Consider the following 13068-nt stretch of genomic DNA (forward strand, 5'->3'; position numbering starts at 1 on the left):
AAGGCTTCCTGTCTCTGTTGGCTCTGGAGGAAGATTCTTGTCTCTTCGAGCTTCTGTTCCCAGGTGATTTTCATGTGTCACTGCATGGCATCTCTCTTCCCCTGTCTCTGAGTGCTTGCTTGTCCTATCTTTTTTATATATCAAAAGAGATTTGACTCAAGATAAACTCGAAGGCAGTGGCTGGCTGGCAATCCTGTCTCATTACCAAAACAAAGACAACTCATTCGCACATGGGATTATAATCACAGGCATAGAGGTTAGGATTTGTAACACATACTTTGGGTGGACACAATTCAATCCATAACATTCTACCGTTCGGTCTTCCGAAATTCATGTCCTTGCCACACGCAAAACACATTCACCCCATCACATCATCCCACAAGTCTTCTTAGGTCAACTTAAGTCCAGAATCTCGTCTTCTGAATCATCTAAATCAAATATGAGAGAGATTTTTAAGCGTAGTCCATCCTGGGGAAAAAATTCCTTTTCATCTGTGAATCTGTGAAATCTAAACTACAAGCTGTCTGTTTCTAAATACAGTGGTGGAACAAGTACAAGGCAGACATTTCTATTACGGATGGGAGAAATTGAAGGGATAACAGGCACTAAGCAAATCCAAAACCCAGCAGAACAAATTACATTAACTCTCAAGTCTTGAAAATAACCCTCTCTTCTGTGAGACCATCTAGGCAATGGCTCTGCTCTCCAGACTCTGGGTGTTGGCCATGCCTTCTGGATTCTGGGTGAAGTCTCCTTGTCCCTGGGCTTCAGCTCCGCCTCCACGCCCTCTGGGATGGCACCTCTGCTGTCTGGCTCCATTCTCCTAGTCCATCTGAGCGATGACCCCACCCCTTTGGCCCCAGCAGGCCCCATTTTTTCCCCCTTGGGCATGACAGCCCCACCCTCTCACTTTGGGCTGTGGCCCCATCCCCCTAGCACACCTTAACAGCAGCCCCACACTGCAGAGCCGATTTGGCAAAGATGACTCTTTGAAACCTAAGAGGCTGTGGCCCCACCCTTTGAAACTGAGAAGGCCCTGCTTTCTATGCTCCTTCCAGCAGTTCTGATGATCTCCAAGCTGCTCCAGGGATGATTCTTTTCTTGGAGAACAACAGATGTAGCTCCTTTGGCCTGTTTTCTGCCTGTAGAATTCCAAGAGACAGCGTTCTTTCCTTTCATTCTTTCTTTGTCCCCTTCAGTCTAACCTTATGGGTTTTCTGCTGCGGTAGTTGATTAGGTCCATCAGTCTTAGAGGAAGTACAACCAGAATGCTCCTTAGAAGCAAGGATGGTGAGACTACGTCCCACATACTTTGGACATGTTATCAGGAGGGATCAGTCACTGGAGAAGGACACCATGCTTGGTAAAGTAGAGGGTCAGCAAAAAAGAGGAAGACCCTCAATGAGATGGATTGATATGGTGGCTGCAACAGTGGGCTTAAGCATAGCAAGATTTTGAGGATGGCGCAGGACCCTGGGCAGTGTTTCATTCTTTTGTACATTGGGTTGCTATGAGTCAGAACTGACTTGATGGCACCTAACAACATCAGTTGCAGGCTTAATCTCTTTAACAAAAGATTGCGTAGTCACATCCTTGGTGAACATTCTAGAACATGCGTCCTTAGTTTGTACAATAGTTTTCCACACCTTTAAGTCCTGTTTTCATTTTGCACAGTTCATTTTTAAGTCTACCTCATTCCTCTTGCATTTTACTGTAAGTGGCAGGGGGAAACCACACAGCCCCTTTAAGATCTTGCTTCAAAGTCTAATCAGCCAGATATCTAAGTTCATCACTTACAAGTTCTACCTTCAGTGAAATATTTGGACATAATTTAGATGAGTTTTTTGCCACTGCATAAAAAACATCGCCTTTCCTCCATTATCCGTGTTCGTCATTTTCTTTTAAAGCCTCACCAGAAGCACATTTAACGTCCACATTTCTAGCAGCATTCTGCTGCTGGTGCCATATGTATTCTCTAAAACGATAGAGACTTTCTCTGTAGCTCTTCTCACTTCCTTTAGAGCCCTCACCAGAATTGCCTTTGGCGTCCATAATTCTACCAACAGTCTCTTCAAGACAGTATAGGCTTTTACTATTAGGCAACTTAAAACTCTTCCAGCCTCCACCTGGTACCCATTTCCAAAACCACTTTCACATCATAGGTATTTGTTAGAACAGCACACCCACTTCTTAGTACCAAATTCTGCCTTAGTTATCTATAACAGAAATATTGTAAATCGGTGCCTTTAACAAACAAAAATTTATTTTCTCACGGTTTAGGAGGCTAGAAGTCCAAATTCAGGCCGCCAGCTCTAGTGGAAGGCTTTCTTTCTCTGTTGGCTCTGGAGGAAGGTCCTTGTCTCTTTGAGCTTCTGCTCCTGGGTGATCTTCATGTGGCTTAGCATCTCTCTTCCCCCATCTCTGCTTGCTTCTCCTAACCAAAAAAAAAAAAAAAACCTCTTTGCCGTCAAGTCAATTCCAAGGCATAGTGACCGTATAGAACTGCCCCCATCAGGTTTCCAAGAAGTGGCTGGTGAATTTGAACTGCTGACCTTGTCCTAATCTCTTTTATATCTCAAAAGAGGTTGATTCAAGGTATATCCTATGCTAATCATGTCTCATTAACATGACAAAGACAGCCTCTTCTCAAATAGGATTATAACCACAGGCATAGAGGTTAGGATTTACAACATATTTTGGGGGGACATAATTTCAATCCATAACATAAGTCGAGCTCTTACTAGCTGTCACCTTTCAGATGACATAAAAGATCCTTGGAAATAGTCACTTGAAGGGTAATAATATATTCTAGGAAGTAGAAAAATAATAAATTTCATTAGTTTTTTTAGCAGAAGGATTTCAGATGATACTTTTAAAAAATAATTTTCAAGGCAAATAGCATGTTTATAGCATTTGGTCATTCTCTCTTTATACAGTACAAAACTTTTTATCAACAAAAAAAAGCAAGTAACTATACTCAGGAAGAACTTCAAGAAACTTACGGGTTTCTTCTGTTTGAAACTGAAAATCAGGTAAGGGAATTAGGTTGTTGAAAATTACTCTTGTGGTATTAATGTATAAAACTAATCATACCGTCTTATTAAATATTTGTATTTCAGTTCTGTGGAACTATAGGATTGTTACTTAGCATGGTGGCAGTGTAAATGATATTGAAAGCTCATCATTGAAAGAGATTTCATTGCTACTTTTTTTTCCTCCTTTTTCCTAAATACATTTGTAAACCGATGGTGTGATTTGGGTTAATCTGATTTCTTCAGTGTCGATGATACTTTTTTTTTTAATGGCTTGAATGGATATTTCTCCATTTTGGGTCATTGTTTATATAGCTACTTTCTGTTTCCTGTGGAGGTTTCTGAAGTTTAAATCATATGGTTTTGGGGGATAAGATAAGATAAATTTTGTATTCTAGCTTCTTGGAATTTTTTCATCCTTGTCTTTGAAGATTAAATGTCCGTTTTGTTGTTTGTACCTAATTGTGGGAGAAGTTAAAACTACTGCATGCAGCGTATGTCTTCCAAAGACGTGTATAGCTTCCTAGATACAATTTTAACAGTACTAGGGATCTATGATTGAAACTTAAAATAATCCAGAGGTAATGCTTTGGATGGGTTAATGCTTTGTAAAGAACAAGGGTAAGTTTGCTTAAGAATAATTAACGTTAACATAACAAAATTATAATATGAGAGTTATATAGTAATACCAGAAGAGTGCTCTCTTTTTTTATTTACTGAGTCATTTAAATCCAAATAAGATATGCTACAAGTTCTCACTAAAGATGTTTGGATTTTCAAACTTAGTGGTTCCAAAACTATAATTGGAAAAGAAATTCTCAGGAGAGGACTTGCCTGTGAACTTGTTTAACTTGGTTTTGCTGGTGGCATTTTGTTAATAAAACCAAAAAAAAAAAAACCAAACCCATTGCCGTCGAGTCAATTCCGACTCATAGCGGAAATGGTAAAATTTATGGAAAACTTTGAACTATTAACCAAAACATTGTTTTACATAAACTTGCTTTGTGCCATGAATACATACAATGTACAGATTTTACATTTATTTTAAAGCAAATAGAGCATAGCATTATTTCATTGTCTTTCCAAAGAATAATAATGAGAAGCAAAGTAATATCTTTTGTTTAAAGGCAAAGTTGGTATGTCAGCGTGGACTCTGTGTTGGAAGCAGTACAATCACCACTCTGGGTGATCCAGCTGAAGGTAAGTCTTTAAAGAAAAAAACAATTTTCTTTTCAAAATGAAGTAAGGTTTAGTTAATTTTGTAAAATACTTCTATTAAAAACCAGTTTCACTTAATGACATAGTCTTTAGAGTCAGAACTTTAAACCTACTAAGGAGCTTAAAACTTAAAGTTTTTCAGTAGGAGTAGATCAAACTTTTTAAAAGTTTGGTTGAACTAGAAAAGATATTGAAGGTATCTTTCAGTCCCAAGAGATTAGTACAGTCATCCAGGGGGCAATGAGAGTCTCTTCTAAACTGTCATAATGGCAAAAGGAATAGAGAATAGGTAGAACTGGCCAAACCTAGCAACTATGGAATGTGAAAGGTAAGAGAGAGGAAATAATCACAACTAAGGTTTTAAACTGATAGTCTAGTGATATTATTAATAGAAAAGAGACACAGAAGGAGGGAAGCTAATAAGTTACAGAGTAAGGTAATCTAATGGTTAAAAACACGGGTTAGGGCTAAATTTGTTTAAGCTTTAATGTTCTCATCAGTGAAACAGATAAACTGTTTTATAGAGTTGTCAATGTTGAACAGGACTATGTAAAGTGCTTAGCTCAGAAGCTGGTATACAATAAGCTTTCAATGAATGGACACTACTACTTTTATGAATTAAATTTGAGAAAATAATGAAAATTTCCATAAGTGCTTCTGGAAGATACCCAGTGGATGGTAAAAACAATTGGGAAAGGGGTTAGATTGGGGATGGGACTGAGCCTGGAGGTGGTGAAGGTAGGGTGCTAGTTGAAGCCAAGACATTGTTACATGGGGCTGTATAGAAGGAGAAGATGGCAAAGAACAGAACTTTTGGATCGTTATGGGAATGGAGGTGGGGGATGAACACAGGGGGATGGGAGAGAAAGATGAGCAGGTCAGAGCAGTCCAGTGGAGGCAGAATCAGGAAGTAGAGTTTTACAGAAAGCAGAAGGATCTCAGGGATGAGTATTTGGTAGTGCTAGGTGCTACAAAATTTAGAGATGATCAAGACTGAGAAAGATCATTGGGCTTGATGGCTAAATTCCTGCTGACCAATTTTTTTAATCAGCTTTATTGAGATATAGTTCATGTACCATACAATTCACCCTTTTAAAGTGTACAATTCAGTGTTTGTAGTGTATTCACAGAGTTGTGTGAGCATCATCACAATTAATTTTAGGACATTTTCATTACCCCCAAATGAAATCCTGTATCCATTAGTAGTCACTCCCCATTTCCTTCACCCACAGCCCTAGGCAGCCACTAATCCACTTTCTGTCTCTGTTGATGTGCTTATTCCGGGCATTTTATATAAATGAAATTATACAATATACAGTCATTTGTGATGATGTCTTTCACTTAGCATAATGTTTTCAACCTTTACTCATGTTGTAACAGTTCTTCGTTTCTTTTTACTGCTGAATAATATTCCATTGCATGGCTATGCCATATTTTGTTTATTCATTCATCAGTTGATAGGTGTTTGAGTAATTTCCACTTTTGATCACGTAGGTTTAACGGGTAATATTTTGCATTATTTGCTTTTTTTTTTTTCCCTTTGCTGAAGAATTTGAAAATAAAGTATAAGTAAACATTGCAGTATGTATCTCTAAAAAATAAGGGCATTTTTCTACATAGTTAACAATCATATTATTTTGTTTGAGGGAGTGGCTTCGTAGAGTGGTAGAGGTAAGAGGCCAGATTATTACACATTCTCCATAAACACATGTATTGGAATTGATAATAAAATAGCACTACTTCTTTGTGAAGCTCTGGTGGCACAGTGGTTAAGAGCTTGGCAGCTAACCAAAAGGTCTGCAGTTTGAACCCACCAGGTGGTCCTTGGAAACCCTACGGGGCAGTTCTACCCTGTCTTACATGGTCACTATGAGTCAGAATCAACTCAGTGGCAGTGATCCTGGGTCTGGGACTTTCTGTGTATATTTTGTAGTTTTCGGCTTGCATGGAAATGGGTAGTTGTGTGTATAATAGTAATATATTAATACAGAGCTTTTTAGTTTTAAAAGTTTATTATTATCTTTTAAATTTTCATTAGAACACTATTGTGTATGTATCCATGACCCCAGCCTTGCTGAGATACCCTTCGCCTTTAAGGTGACTTGCTTATAAGTCTGTGGTTATTAAGTGGAAAAGCTGGAACTGCGACCCAAGTGTCTTACCACAAAGTCCCTGCTTTTTCCACTGTTTCAAAGTTTTCTCACCCACTGTCTTTTATTTTTCAAAAAAGATCACTCCATTGAAGAGTATCTGTGAAATCTGTGTTTCCTTTATTCTCACTGCTCTTGCTCTTATTGGGATCCTTCTCTCCTGTTTAAACTATTAGAACAGCTTTCTAAGTGGTCTTTTTGATTGCATGGAGAAAAAAGAGACAAATTTGGGATTTTTCAGAAATTTGATACTTTTTTTTCTTTTTTCAATTATTGTACAAAACTAGAAAATTGATTGTTACACAAATACATTCCTTCTTCTGTTAGCCCTAAAGTTTCCAGAGCTTTAGAATATCACAAATGGTGTTTTTCGTTTGTTTGTTTTTAAGAAAGCTGTATCAAAACAAATTTTTAAAGCTAACCTTTATTCTTTGTGTAGTCTTGTATAGTTAAAGGTAGCCCTACATGTGAATTTTGTATGTGCAGTCTTTTTAAAGTGTAAACTAATCTATATTTTATGCTTCTATAGGTGTATACATTTCCAAATACTCTGACTATCTTCACCCAAGACCCTGGTATCATGGAAAATCTGGTTATGTTGTCATTTTTAATCTAATTAAGGTAAAGCCCAGATGTACTTTTATGTTTTTTTTTTTTTAAAAAAAACTGAAGGTTACCTATGTATGACAGTGTTCTTTTCACATCAGTAGCTTAGTCTTCAACAAAGACAGCTACCCAAATTCAGATGAAAATGACTGATTTTTTTTTTCTTTCTCTTAAAAACAAAACTTTTTTCTTCATTTAGTAATTAGTCTCGGAACGTTTTTTTAAAACCTCAAAACAGTAAGAGTATTCAGTGAGAAGTCTTTCTCACCCTGTCTTATGGTACTGCTTTTTAAACATTAAATAACAAAACAAGAAGCTGCTTATAAAACGGTATGATTATAGTTATAAAACATGAATTTCAGAAAGCGGGTTTCATTGTCTGGTTTAAATTATCAAAATAAGAAGTCTTTGTTTATTCTTCAAACATCCAGACCTCAGCCTAGTTGATTTTCTTAATAGTTATTGCTTGTTCACAGGTTCATGTGTCATCTGTAAATTATGATCTCAGAAATTCTTACATATCCGTAAATAGTTCAGTATGAATCAATCCTGCAATTAGAATTTTTACCTGAATAAGTAGGAAGCTCTGATTTTAGCGGTTATTGGGCTCTTGAGGATATGTTTTGTGGTCTTGTCTTATTTTTGTTTTACCTTTCTTACTATCTGAAGTTTTTTGGTTATAGACCTGACAATACCAACTTTTTTTTCCCCACAAGATTGAATTCTTTATATTCCAAAGTTTGTGCCCAAGACTTGGAGGAAAAGTAGCATTGCATTGAAGTATAATCACTGCTTTTCCACCCTTAACCTTCCTTCTCTTGTTCCATGATAGAAGAAAGTATGCAGAAAGTATTCCTGTCAACTTAGATACATAACAAACATGAATTTGTTTTTTTTTTTAATTTATTCTAGACTATACCTCAGCCTTGGCTTTTTGCCATTTAATTTTTTTTAATTGCTATTTAATTTTGCCTCTTTGCTCTCAGCCCTTCATATTTTATTGCTCAAAAGCCAGCCATACCCAGATGTTTGATGGGGAGACGATAAAGTTGCTTACTGAATGCTCTTTGTGAAGTACTATTTATATTTTCTTAGCTTCTAAGTATTGCCTTTGGTGGGTTTATAAATCAAAAGTTGGAATTTTAAAAACAAAAATTAAAAAATCTTTTTTATAAAAAGTAATTATATTCATCTTGTAAGGATAAAAATTAAAATTACCTATAATCCCGCACCCCACTTGGGTATGTTTTGTGTATTTTTCCCCTTTGAATATGCAGGCAGTCCCCGAGTTACAAACAAAAATCCATTCCTAACTGTGTCTTTAAGTCAAATTTGTATGGAAGTCGAAACAGGTGCATGTGGTTCTTATTCAGCCTTATTTTAGTGCAAGAAAAGGCTCGAAACTTTTCAGTGATTAAAGCTGCACATGCAGCAGGTGATGGTGATTTTGGTGGAGAGTTTGTGTTGCAGTAGGAGTTCCTTCAGTCCAAGTGAGGGCAGATGTGTGTAACATCAGAGGTATGAGTTGTCTGTTAGTCTGACCTTTGTAACCCGGGGACTGCTTGTATAGATTTATTGATTTTTTTTAAACCCGTAATTAGTTTATATTATATAAACTTACATGCTACTTTTTAACATAACGTTATGTTATGAACATTTTCTTATGTTATTAAATATTATTCAGAACACTTTTAAAATCATTGCATAATATTTCATATGATAAGCTTGATTGCTCTTTTTATTTTTTGGGGAGACACGTAACTCTTGACGAGGAAGAATCTATAATGGGAATTACTGTCAACAGTTCAGTAATCAAGGTCAGCGGCCTGCTAAGAACTTGAATACAGGCAGTCCCTGGGTTATGAATGTCTGACTTATGGCCAACTCTTACCTAAGAATGAACTGCCATAAAGCCTATTATATTAAAACTTTGAGTTAAATGCAAGGGTTCATAATAACAAATGCACACACTACTTTGTGACACTCATGAAAACACTGTGCGGTTTGGAAGTGTTTCTTAAGTGTATTTCCATGCATAAAAAATTCATTGCTGTTGAGTTGATTCTGACTCATAGCTACCCTATGGGACAGAGTAGAACTGCCCCATAGGGTTTCCAAGGAGCAGCTGGTGGATTCGAACTGCTGACCTTTTGGTTAGCAGCTGAAGCTCCTAACCACTGCACCAGCAGGGCTCCTTTATATGCATAGGAAGGTAAAATATATGCTATATACTAAGACAAACATTTGACTAATTGATGCTGAATAAGAACCGTATATACCTGTTCAGACGTAACTACAAATTCAGCTTAAAGACAGACTTAGGAACTAATCTTCATAATCTGGGCATTGCCTGGCCCATTTGGCCCTTATTGATTTACTGGACCCTGGCTGAATACAAGTGTCTTGGTCTATAATTTACAATTGATAATTTAATACTTCAGTGTAGAAACTCATCTTTGGAAATTTTCAAGTTCATTTATCATCTTTTATGTTACAGTTATTGAATAATCAGCTGATATCTGTGGTGGGCTGTGTAGTTTTTCTTTTAAAGCAATGGTCCTCTTAAATTTGAGGTACCATATTTTTACACAAATAACACGTGCCTTCTACATCTGCTTGCCAACTGCACCCTCCCTCCGCAAGGTATTTTCGTAAGCACGCTGTGCTAATTTCTTCTTTACAGCAGCATGTAGAAAAACTGGCATGGCAGCATTTATGAAAATACCTTGTGGAGGGAGGACACAACTGGCAAACAAACATAGAAGACACATTATTTGCATAAAAATATGGTCATTTGTGTATTCCTTCGGTATTGTGATAAAAGGTATGGACATTTGCCTCAGCAAGATGCCCGAACACAACAGATTTTTAAAACAATTTTAAGGAATTCGTGGATAATTAAAGCTATTGTTGGCGGCCATTAGGTTATTGTTTTTCTAAGAAGCATAATTCTTAACACAGTTAACTATTAGTCGAAACACATCCACACCTTCCATAGACTACTTTTAAATGAATCCTAGGGTAAAGGTTACTACTATTTGAGCACATCTGATTAATTTTAATATTTTCATTCTAGGGAAAAGTAAAGTTTGTACCTGAAAATTATACAACTAACTATACTAGGCCGTCTTCTGGCTATGATTGCCACGTGGCTACAAATACTAACAAAGTTTCTCCCAGGACAAGTCATTTTCGCGCCTTTGAACTGAGTCAGGTATAGTCATCTGTGAATAAATATTTTTCTGAATCTAATGTAAATTCCAAGGTTGGGTAGGGTTGAGGTAAACTTGGTGCAAATGTGATTTCATCATGCTACCCTGATTATACTTATTTTTCTTTTTTCAGTATTACCTCTATGAACTTTCAGGCACCACTGTTATTGAGCGACCCAGACAGATCTGTCCTTATGTAATTGTAGCTTTTCAATACAGGGAACCTAAAACAATGGCAACTCATAAAAGCATGTAAGTAATTATGCACATACTTTGTTTTATTGGATTTGTTTCCTTTGCTGCTGTAAAATTTTCTCTCTTTTTTTTCTAGACTTGAACTCCATGAAAATGGTAAGAAATTATATCAGTGGTTATTCCTTTAGGTTTTTATTTAGAGTAAATGTGTTATCAATAAATAAAATAATCTGTTTTTTCATTACATTTATTTCTTAAAGTTCTCGTCTCTCCTTGGAAGGGGAAATTAATTATTCAAGGCTGTCTGCTGTGTGATATAACTCTTTGGTCCGCTTACGGTACGGTGATTCCAACACAGCTGTAAGTATTGAATTTTTGTCCTTTGCTAATGATTGGATTTAAAAAAAAAAAAAAAAAAGTTTTTTTTTTAATTCTCATTTTGAAGTCTTAATGGTGATTCATGGTATGAAATTGGTATAAAACATAACAGTTTACTTAGTTTTAGATTAGGGTACTTTTAAATGGGTAGATGTATAGAGGGAGCCCTAGTGGTGCAATGGTTAAAGTGATCAACCGCTAACCTAAAGGTTAGTGGTTCAAAACCACCAGCAGCTCCAGGGGAGAAAGATGTGGCAGTCTGCTTCCATAGAGATTTATAGTCTTGAAAACACTAGGAGGTCACTATGAGTTGGAATTGGGTTTGGGTTTGGTTTGGTTTAGATGTATAGAGCACAGGGCCATGATACAAAAGATCTAAAGACTAACCTAAGTTATGGCTTTGGCTTTGAAATAAACTAGTTTTATAACCTTAGACAAACTGCTTTCAATATTAGTATCCTAATCCATTAATGGGATGATGACCTCTCAGGATAAATTATTTAATACTAGAAATTTGACTTTCCCCAAGAAACAAATCAGATTTGCCTAGATGGCAGATATAGCAGAGTATAGCTACTTAATCCCATTATTGAATCATTAAGATTTTCAGTATCTGAGTTTCTAAATTTCATGTGATTTTCCTTGAACAGTATTAAATATAGTAGTTATATGCATTTATATTATATTGAATTATCATAATATTTTCTTCTGAGGAACTGTGAAGGGCATCTTATGAAATCTTTTTGCTCAGTCTGTTGTTAGATTGTACCCAAAACCATTGTAAGGTAGATGTAGTTTAATTGAAATGTTAAGGGAAAAGCTAAAGATTTCTGTGACTGACTAAATGGGAGAGAAGGGAAAGTTTTTCCTCATTGTAGAGTACAACTAATAAATGGAGAAAGAATGATGAATTAGATGATCAGCTTTTGGGAACACCATAATAATCAATCAATGGATGCTAAAAGTAGTAAGGTAGGTGAAAGTTTGATGGTATTTGGATAGTCTCAAAGTATTCTTCTACAACTTGCTTAATAATCACAAAGGGAAAAATATAGACTTTATAGTGGAGAAAACTGACAGATAAACCATCTTAACCAAGTGTTTAAGTTAATGGCACTGGTAGTGGGAGATCGGTATTATGTGCTTCCTGATATTCACAGAGGATGACACTACCTCAACTTGTGTGGTGTCCCTGTCAAAAATCTAATCAGGAGGAAACATCTGATGTATCTAGAATGAGGGGCTTTCTGCAAAATGAATAGTCTGTATTCAAAAATACCAACTAATTCAAGGAGACTGAAAACTAAATGCAGCGTGTGATTCTGGGTTGGATCCTGGACCAGGAAAAAAAAATTTTTTGTTTTCTTCTGCTGTAACTGAAAAACCAAACCATTACCATTCAGTCAATTCCGACTCACAGCAACCTTACAGGACAGAGTAGAACTTCCCCATAGGGTTTCCTAGGCTATAAATCGTGATGGGAGCAGACTGCCACATCTTTTTCTTGGAGGTTGGGTGATGGGTTCGAACTCCCAACCATATACGTTAGCAGCCAAGCGCTTAACCACAGTGCCAGCGGGCTTCCTCTTGCTATAAAGGAAGTTGGTGAAATTTAGATACGGTCTGCAGGTTAAATAATAGTACTATTTTTGTCAGTTTGCCATACTGTGGTGACTTACCTGTTGCTGTGATGCCAGAAGTTGTGCCATCACTATTTCAGTTACCAACAGAGTCACTCATGGTGGACAGTTTCCAGCGGAGCTTCCAGACTAAGACAGACTAGGAAGAAGGACCTGGCAATCTACTTCTAAAAAATTAGCCAGCGAAAACCTTTAGAATAGTAGCAGAACGTTGCCTAATACAGTGCTGGAAGATGAGCCCCTCCGGTTGGAAGGCACTCAAAATATGGCCGGCGAAGAGCTGCCTCTTCAAAGTAGTGTCAACGTTAGTGACTTGGATGGAGTAAAGCTTTCAGGACCTTAATTTGCTGATGTGGCACTACTCAAAATGAGAAGAAACAGCTGCAAACAGCCATTATTAACATTTGGAACGTGGGATGTATGAAGTATGAATTTAGGAAAATTAGAAGTTGTCAAAAATGAAATGGACCCCATAAATGTTGATACCCTAGGTATTAGTGAGCTGAAGTGGACTGGTATTGGCCATTTTGAATCAAACAATCATGGTCTACGACGCTGGGAATGACAAATTGAAAAGGAATGGTTTCGCGTTCATTGTCAAAGAGGGTATTTCATGATCTATCCAGAAGTACAACAC

General features: G+C 36.8%; 1 protein-coding gene across 8 annotated transcripts in view; it reads left to right on the forward strand.

Moving 5' to 3' along the window:
* TASOR2 (transcription activation suppressor family member 2) overlaps nucleotides 1-13068 on the forward strand; it is a 77835-nt gene that overhangs the window by 25677 nt on the left and 39090 nt on the right. For all 8 annotated transcript variants that reach the window (XM_064284822.1, XM_010590765.3, XM_023548953.2 and 5 more), the window contains 7 exons: nucleotides 2937-3032; nucleotides 4160-4232; nucleotides 6930-7021; nucleotides 10083-10220; nucleotides 10352-10470; nucleotides 10550-10569; nucleotides 10674-10773. In XM_064284822.1, the coding sequence (XP_064140892.1) occupies nucleotides 2937-3032; nucleotides 4160-4232; nucleotides 6930-7021; nucleotides 10083-10220; nucleotides 10352-10470; nucleotides 10550-10569; nucleotides 10674-10773 (638 nt within the window). The remainder of the gene's footprint in view (nucleotides 1-2936; nucleotides 3033-4159; nucleotides 4233-6929; nucleotides 7022-10082; nucleotides 10221-10351; nucleotides 10471-10549; nucleotides 10570-10673; nucleotides 10774-13068) is intronic.

This window comes from Loxodonta africana, chromosome 4, assembly GCF_030014295.1.
Source record: "Loxodonta africana isolate mLoxAfr1 chromosome 4, mLoxAfr1.hap2, whole genome shotgun sequence".
Lineage (NCBI taxonomy): Eukaryota > Metazoa > Chordata > Mammalia > Proboscidea > Elephantidae > Loxodonta > Loxodonta africana.